We start from the raw sequence: 8,628 nt of genomic DNA, 5'->3' as shown, positions 1-8,628 counted from the left end.
TTACATACTCATCCTTCGCCACCTCGCTTGCCACTGCGAACGCTCGCTCGTTTTCTTTCCCTCCTTCGTCGCTCGAGTAAACGAGTTGTCTGTGTAGATTTGCTCGTTTTTGTCGTCGGACGAAATTGTAACGCACGACCCTAACGCTTCACCGTTATACTTACTCCTCTGTAATACGCTCCGTCAGTTCGATCGGCGATCACGGGAGGTCGTCTCGATTCCGCGAACTTCGTCGACTCGAGACACCGCCGAGAACCGACCACCGTCGACGAGAGGATCATCTCGCGGCGGTGGTCCGTTTCGCGTCTTTGCTATCACGAGCTGGAAGAGTGCACGGCACATTACCAATAGTTTCAATGATCAACCATATATGAGACGTAGAGAGGTTGATCTGTCGGTGCACTTGAGCCAGGTGAATCAGTAGCAAGGAGGTAACTCGGGGAGAAACGCGACGTGCACCGGATCAGCTGGGTACATTGGTTTTTGTTTGGTTTTCCGGATGGTTGGATAGGTGGTGGCGGGGTGCCGCCGGCCAAGCCGCTTCGCAGCTACCAGTGTGTTAAGAGTCCCCTTGGAAGCCTCGGGGGCTCGGCTCGCTTCTCTAGAGACAGCTCGGTCTCCCTCTATAGTATAGCAGGTCAGTAGTACCCTTACAACAACCCCCGGGAACACCTCGGTCCTCCCCCGTCGATCGCGCTTCTTCGAACTACGTGTATACTTTGAAAACTAGCCTTGGAACAATTATTCTACTCCCACTCTATCTCTTTATCCAATGACGTGGCTCGTTCGAAGGTCGAAAGCGGAGAAGAGAAAAGGAGGTCGAGGGTTTCCGTTGTCGGTCGTCAGAGAGACGCGATCGTAATTTATACGCGAGAACACGGAAAATATTCGGCGAGGAACGTTTGACGTATGGAGGAGGTGTTTTGGATCGAGACTCGGTCGAACGAGACGCGACCCCTTGGAATACTCTCAAAGTATCTCGCCCCCCCCCCCCACAACTCTCTCCTCTTTCTCACACACACCCCCTCTCTCTCTCTCTCTCTCTTTTTCTCTATCTCTCATCATACACTCATGTGGCATCGTATAGAGTATCCGAAGTAGAGCATCGCCGTAAACCCCCTGACATCGTGTTCCACTCCCACTGTCACCACAGACATTCGTAGAACTGTTTGACGTCCCGTAAGAAGCACGAGTAGCCCTGACTGGGGCCGGAATGTTCTCCAAACGCGAAACGATCGATCACACTCGGTTTTGATATCAGGCATCTCTTGTTCTACGTCGTCTACGTACTAATCTCTACGATTCTACAGATCGATTGCACGGCGAGAGTGGTTATATGAGCAGTCCGGAAAGGGGCGGAGGCGTCGGCTCAGGGACCGGAAGATACCCTCCTGGGCCGTACAGCGCCGGAAGCAGCTACGAGGATCCGTATTATTCGCAGTACTCTGGAACAGTGACGCCGGTGATCGACGAGGAAGCCAGGTAACCGGAGTTCCGCGAAATTTTCTTTACCTCCTCGCATTCCCTGTCGCGTTCGATCGCCCGACTCGTGGATGGCTGATAGCGCGGATACGTATGTCTCTGTTGTGGGTGGTGCAGCGATACGGAGCTGTTGGAGGAATCGTACAGCCTATACGGTGTGAAACCGCCAGGCCGTCCACCGTCCGGTCCCCCGCGATCCCCGTTTCCTCCAGGGGCACCACCACCTTTGCCACCCGGTGGTCAGAACTACGACGCTACTCGGTACTGAGCTACCTTCTGATCACCAGACGTAGAGATTTGATCGTTTCACGCTATGTATCGTCTGGTTTAGAGTATTTCGCTTGTGAATGCGTCGTCGTCGTCGTCGTCGTCGTCGTCCTCGTCGTCATTGTCGTCCATAGACTCGACGAGCGACGTTCCCAGGGAGAGGAAAAATTTCATTATAATTATTATTAGAAGGAAGAATCGCGAAAGTGAAAAGTGTACTAGCTTCCCTCGGCTCCCTTTTTCCTAGCTATTTATAAACGTTTCGAGTTCATCGATCGACCATCCGTCGTCGATTCCGTTGACCCGAGGGAAGAGCTAGGCTTGGGAAAACTCCCTGGAACGCGCATCGTCTATGCATGTGCACGAGAACGAGAAGAAAAAGAAAAAGTGTAGGCGGCCGTGTTTGGAACCGCGTGAACGCAAAATTTCTCGAGGTCGAAAGTTGATTTTTTGAAAATAATCGAGAGATCGAATGGAATGTAGCATGCCGACTAGCGATCGTAGACGGAATGTGTATCGTGTGCTTGTGTACATAAAGCGTTCTGGCCGAGACACGTAGGCTTTAGAAGAATATGTACCGCGAGTTATGCGGAACGAACCTTGCACGCGACTCTGATTATCGGCCTTGTTATTTTGTTCCGTGTATACGTATATGTGCTCACGTGCATATACAAATACGTGCATCCTGTGGAACGCTTCTTGGAAAGCACTTTAGGTTCGATTAGATCGATTAGAATTTTGTATGACACCCGAAGTATACCATATTTATTCAAGATCGATTCAGCATTTCTCGTTTGTTCTAGGATAAGGGTAGAACACATGGAGAGACAACTGGCTAATCTGACAGGACTTGTGCAGAAGGCTCTTACCCATGCTCCACACACGAGTCCATCACCGCGGGATTATCTGCAGGTTCCCGCGGGACGTGATCCCTACGCGAGAGGGCCAGGTACGTTTCGAACTTTTGTTTCGCCTTTATCAGACGCGCTATATCCGGTTTCTCTCTAGTCACTGCGAAAGGAAGTCTGTTCCTTGGTTTCCCGCGTACATATATATATACAGGGTGTCCCGTAACTCCTCGAACACCTGGAAATGGGGGGTTGCTGGGGTGACTCTGAACAACTTTTTCCTTTTCCAAAATCCAGTTTGAAGCTTCGTTTTTGAATTATTAACGAAAAACACTGGCCAATTACAGCGCGCGTAGAGCCCGAGCTCAGGGGCGGAGAACAGAGGCTATTTTCAGGCCTTCGCTATTTTCTTCACGATTCCGACTAATTGCAGTTTTTTCAAAAATTTATACAAATGTCGGAATGACACGCAAAAACCCATTTCTCTAAGCCTTATAAAAATAGCGGTGCAAAGTCAAATTTTTTTTACAGCGATCGATAACCGAGAAGTCACGCGTACGCATTTGTTCACGATCGCGCGCGGTTGAGAGTCAGCGCTCCCGTGCCTGTGCGCGGGCTCTACGCGCGCTCTGATTGGCCAGTGTTTTTCGTTAATAATTCAAAAATGAAGCTTCAAACAACATTTTGGTAAAGGAAAAAGTTGTTCAGAGTCATCCCAGCAACCCCCCATTTCCGGATGTTCGAGGAGTTACGGGACACCCTGTATATATATATGTGATATATATATATATATATCTACACGTTTTCTTGAGGTCACCTGCCCCCCTCGTTTCTTTTCTCGGTCTCCTCAGTTTCCGCCTATCGGTTCGTCTCGACGAGAAAAGAGCGGAAGATCCTCGTCGACACGACCGTGTCTTCTGGCAATTTCTTTTCGATTCGATCTTTCGTCGCACTTAGACACTCTTTATAGAAGCGTTAGCTCGTTTCGTTGAACGGATATTATTTATTCTGCGACGCTTTACCGCCAATCTCCCATTCTCTCTCTCTCTGTCTGTCTCTCTCTCTCTCTCTCTCTATGCGTGATGAATGTTCGTCCACACCCCCTAGCTTTATCGTTCGCCGCGACTTGTTCGACTTCTCTTTCAGATACTGTGCGTTTAGACGATACCGATTCGATCCGCGAATCTGCGCCTCGATTAGATGTAAAGATACATTTTACGCCGTGGATTATGACGTGCCAATGGTACCACGCGTCCAGTCACCGTGCGCAATTTCGATCGAAACATTAGAAATTCTGTAGAAAATAACGAAAGTGCTTCCGAGAAGTGTTCCGATGCACGGTACCAGTGGCACGCGTCGTAACGCGGCGTTAAAGTTTCCTGAAACCCTGCTGTACAACTGCTTTGTTATTCCGACTGACGCACACACCAGGCGCCGGGGACGAGTTCGACAAACATTCTAGCTCCAGCTCTGCCTCATTGCCAGGTGTGTCTTCTTCATCTTCTTCTATCTTCTATACTCCTTCGAATCACTGTAACCGCTGTATACATAATTTATATATATATATTATATATTCATTTATATACTATAAACGTACTGTATATGTGTATAAATCTTTACATATAGTTACTATTATTATTATTACTATTGCTAGTACTATCGTTATCATTATCATTACTATATATTTATTTATATATATATATACACACATTTTATAATAGTGCCCTACGTTTAACCAGTGTGATTAAAACGGTTCTCCTTTGTAAAATTCAAGTGTCTCAACCTGCCGTTACAGATGACTCGTACTTAAGGACTGACGTAAAACCACCAAAATTAGGCAAAGGTGCGGTTCACAAAGATCTCTCTACACGTTTTCTCTCTTCTGTTCTGTTCCACGTTGTATGCCACCAGTGTGCATCGTTCGCCTTTGTTCTTGGTTCTTTTTTTTTTTTTTTTGTTGTTTCTCATACAGTCGCACCGTGCACGCGCTTTCTCTCCTTCTTTCCCCCTACTTTCTCTCCCCTGCTTCTTTCGTTTCTGCAAGCACAATACGCGGGCATCTTCTAACGGCACTTGGCATCGACTGACCTCCTTACACTTTCGCCCCTATCGAGGTTTTGCCCGAGCGCGTTCTTATTAGAAAATACTTAACCCGTATCAGTTTCACCCGTTCGCTTTCGATCTGTTCTGTTTTTATTATTTGCCCAGAAACCAAATAGTTCCACGGAGCAGCGTTTTCTTTTCTCTCTCTCTCTCTCTCTCTCTCTCGTTTCTTTCGATCTCGCGCTTCACGTTTACGTTGACATGCACGAAGGCGCACACACCACATTACGTATCGACGTTTTAGCACCAAGTCTCTCCTTCTATTTTTTGAGCACGAGACCACAAAACAATGCTGATCAACCTCTATTCCAGACAAGTCGGTGTCATTTGAAAAGTCAGTGTCCTTCAGTGACGAGCCTCCAGACATGAACTCCCCCAAACAGCATTCCCCGCAGCACGCAGGTAACGGTTATTGCACATTCTATCGATTTACTATTTCTCCTCTCTCTCTATGTTTTTCTCTCTCTCTCTTTTTCTGTCCCTCTATCTTTTTCTCTCTCTCGACGGCAATCTTCTATTAAGAGAAAGAGTAGAAGGAAAAAAGGAAAGACGGTGGAACCAGGGACGAATAATTATCGTCGAAATAATCGAGTCCAGTTGGGTCGACGACGTTCTCAGCTTAATTGTCGGTTCTTTGTGCAACTGGTTGCAGCAACGGTCTATAATACGTAATTGCAAATCGATCGGCAACGGTTTTGTAAATGACGAGGTCGTCGACCAGTTCCGCCGTGTTTTTCCCAAGCACCGGGCAAGGATAAAAGTTGTATCCGAGAGCTAATCGAGAGATAGAAACCTCGGAGTGGTTGATACTAACGCAATAATATCTAATGACTTCTCGTGCAATGCCTTCCACCACGACTAGCGGACACAAAACCAACGAAACCGGCGATCAAATCCTCCACGTTGCCGAGGATGTCTTCGCAAGGTAAAGCTGTTTCGTGTTTTTACGCTTCCACACCCCTTATGTGTCACGTCGTCTTTATTTTTTTTTTATTTCTTGGGATCACCTCTATCTCTTTAACCCTCTCTCCCCTGATATATCCCCGTGTTTGTTTCGTTAGGTTTTTGGTCCGCAAATGTGCCTTTAACTCCACCGATATATCCCAATGGAAAGTTCGTCTATGTGTGTAAAAGTGCGTTCGAGACGAGGCGTGTTCTCGAGAAGCGAGAAAAACAGACCCGACAAATATCGCGTAAATCGGAGAACAACGCTTTTCGAGGCGGCTCGTTGCTCGATCGCACGACGCGTATAGCTGGAGATTACTCTGGAACTCGAGAGGATAACTCGGAGGTAAAATACGCATGTGATCGTTGATCGTTGACGATACATTCCCATCCCCCTCCTCCGTGTTCGTTCGTCTTTCATCCTGTCTTGCCAATAAAATCGTGACGATAAAAGTGACAGCGAAATTGTACGTCACTCACCCTTCCCGGTCATTTTCCCATGCACTTCCCTCGCCCGCCCTTTGATCGTGCGAAAGGCGTCGCATTAACGAGTGACAAGTGGCGTCAGCCATCAGATTCGTTCAAGGATGACAGCGATTAGCGTATACACTGCCGTCCATAAGTATCTGTCCAGCCGCTCATTTATACCGTATACTTATACCTACACGTGGTACTTTTTCATCTTTGCGATATACGATCCTTCGAACGAATTACCTAATTGCGAACAAATGTGTACTCCCTCGTAAATAAATGATACCTCCTCCTTCCCCTTCTCCTTTTAGCGGCGCTCCGATCGTAAGGGGATAAAGGAGAATCGGGAAGGACGATTTTCGCACGGATTAACGGGCGGAAATCCCGCAGCTTTTGCCCGTGTATATGTGACGACAACGTACTACGTTTGCGGCGGTGGTAGTTGACAATTTATCGAATCGTTTCAGAGAGAGACAGGCACAAGCCCACTCCGCCGCCGAAACCAGCAGCTTTAGTCGCCGGCCAATACGTCTACCGGGACCTGGCTCTGACGCCGGAAATGTACAATCAGCTACGGGGGTTGCAGAAAAAAGCGAAGGACCTTAGACAAGAAGTGAGGAACCTGAGGCGTATGTCTCAGGCTCAGGCGCACACAATAAGGGAGACAATCTTGGACACGTTCATCACGATCAGGTACAAATGCGAGGAAGACTCGTCGGAGACTATTATTCCCTCGTTCTAACTAGCTTCGACCGCAGGACCATGTTGCTGTCGTGCGGAGACGCGGCCTGGGACGCGGAGAAGATTCGTCTGAGCCGCGAGGAGGACCTCTACAGACAGAAAATGCTGAGGCTGGAAAAGGATCTAACGTAGGTGGTTTATCGTCCGTCGTCCTCTTATCTCTGGTACTTGTGTGTAATTTTACCGACACCTGTCTGCGACGCACTTTGCAGCGAGCTGGAAAGAACGGTGGAGGAACTACGTGGCAACGTGATCAACAGGAAGACGAGGGTCAACATGTCGGACGTGGAGAACATGGCCTTGATAATGAACAAATCGAGGTGAGTGAAAGGAGTGTTGGTTAGAAACTGGAAGAACACGCTCCTTGTATACGGTCGGTATGACATATGTTTCGCAGCAAAACGGTCGCGGACCTGAAAGTGCGATTCCCTAGCCTCCAAGAGGGAATGAAGGGCCTGTTGAGCTCGGAGATGGAGGTTGTGGTGCAGGCGGAAAAGTTCCTCAAGGAAGAACCAGAACGGCTGGAGTTGGCGTTGCAGCGTTGCAAGAAGCTCACCAGTACCCTCGTGACGCTCAAACGGTATATTTTCCACTTGCTAGATACAGAAGCAACCGGCTGTCGCAGGTGTTGCCTTCGGTGTGGGAGATTTGGAAGGTTTTAATGGAATCAAAGGAGCTTGTCTCGTAATTAAAGGGGAAACGTGATTTGTCTGTTACGCAGCTTGGCGTCGGTACAAGAGCAACGGTTACCAAACACAGTAACGAGCGTAGACGCTGAGGAAACGCCACCTATAACACCCACGTCTGCTCAACATTCCAAGGTAACGCTTCATTTGCCCCGCTCGCTCGCTCGCTCGCTGTCTTCTATTTCTTTTTTTCTCTTTCAGTTTCTCTCTATCTCTGTCTCTCTTACTCTCCCTCTTACTCTCTTTCTCTGTCTCTTTCTCTCTCTCTCTCTCTCTTTCTCTCGTCTATCTATCGATCTGTCCGTTTATTTGTCCCGTATCTCCTGATAATCGACGCCCAAGACACCTTTTCTCCAAACGTTCCAAGTTCTTCCTTCAATGGCTACTTCCGCAGGTGGTACTGCCCGATGCATGAAAAGTCTCCATATTATCCCCACGACGTTTTCAATATCCAGTTTGTCGCGCTTTGGAAACCTCTCTGCCCCCTTCCGAGAAGGAAGAAAATACGAAAAAAAGAGAATCTTTCGATTCGCGGGAAAATGTCGCGCCGTCGTTGATTTTTGTCGAAAGTCCTGTTCTTCGTGAATCTTTTGCGCGACCGCGTCGAGAAATCTTTGCAAAGTCGATGTGTTTACGTGCATATCCTTCCTTCGTCGCATAGTTTGCTTGAAAGAGACAAACACACACACACACGCACACGCACACGCACATAAGCGCGCTCGCGAGAGAGCGCGCGCACGCACACGCACACCACACACATGCACACGCGTGATTACATAGTGCGAGAAAGATAAGAGTGTAGCGCGAGCCTTGGACTAGTCTCGTTTTTTTTCGCAAGTTTCTAAAAAGAAAAGTGTGATCCTCCGGTGAAAGTAGACGCGTCAGAGACACCAATCCACGCTTTGTAGATCTATCTTGGCCTAAATGAGTAATATACAGTGTGGTATTTTGCAGTGACGTGTTCGTCAAGTCCAAACCACCCCTTTACCCCGTATCCTATTATGCTACAAAGCGCATGCAACGAGTGATATAGAATTTTGTCTACATAAACACGTACACACACACACACACACAGCCACATACAT

The 8,628-nt window shown here is 47.9% G+C and overlaps 1 protein-coding gene across 1 annotated transcript in view; it reads left to right on the top strand.

The window, feature by feature from the left end:
• Nucleotides 1-8,628, top strand: part of LOC108570136 — a 53,729-nt gene that overhangs the window by 36,751 nt on the left and 8,350 nt on the right. The window contains exons 10-22 of the mRNA XM_017931926.1: nucleotides 495-637; nucleotides 1,311-1,481; nucleotides 1,587-1,743; nucleotides 2,553-2,698; nucleotides 4,029-4,082; nucleotides 4,372-4,440; nucleotides 5,013-5,102; nucleotides 5,563-5,625; nucleotides 6,584-6,809; nucleotides 6,875-6,985; nucleotides 7,070-7,177; nucleotides 7,255-7,437; nucleotides 7,579-7,678. Coding sequence (XP_017787415.1) covers nucleotides 495-637; nucleotides 1,311-1,481; nucleotides 1,587-1,743; nucleotides 2,553-2,698; nucleotides 4,029-4,082; nucleotides 4,372-4,440; nucleotides 5,013-5,102; nucleotides 5,563-5,625; nucleotides 6,584-6,809; nucleotides 6,875-6,985; nucleotides 7,070-7,177; nucleotides 7,255-7,437; nucleotides 7,579-7,678 — 1,621 coding nt within the window. The remainder of the gene's footprint in view (nucleotides 1-494; nucleotides 638-1,310; nucleotides 1,482-1,586; nucleotides 1,744-2,552; nucleotides 2,699-4,028; nucleotides 4,083-4,371; nucleotides 4,441-5,012; nucleotides 5,103-5,562; nucleotides 5,626-6,583; nucleotides 6,810-6,874; nucleotides 6,986-7,069; nucleotides 7,178-7,254; nucleotides 7,438-7,578; nucleotides 7,679-8,628) is intronic.

Source organism: Habropoda laboriosa, unplaced genomic scaffold (assembly GCF_001263275.1).
Source record: "Habropoda laboriosa isolate 0110345459 unplaced genomic scaffold, ASM126327v1 scaffold80, whole genome shotgun sequence".
In the NCBI taxonomy this organism is placed as follows: Eukaryota; Metazoa; Arthropoda; class Insecta; order Hymenoptera; family Apidae; genus Habropoda; species Habropoda laboriosa.
The sequence above is the reverse complement of the archived record's forward strand: the minus strand, read 5'-3'. Positions and strand labels throughout refer to the sequence as shown.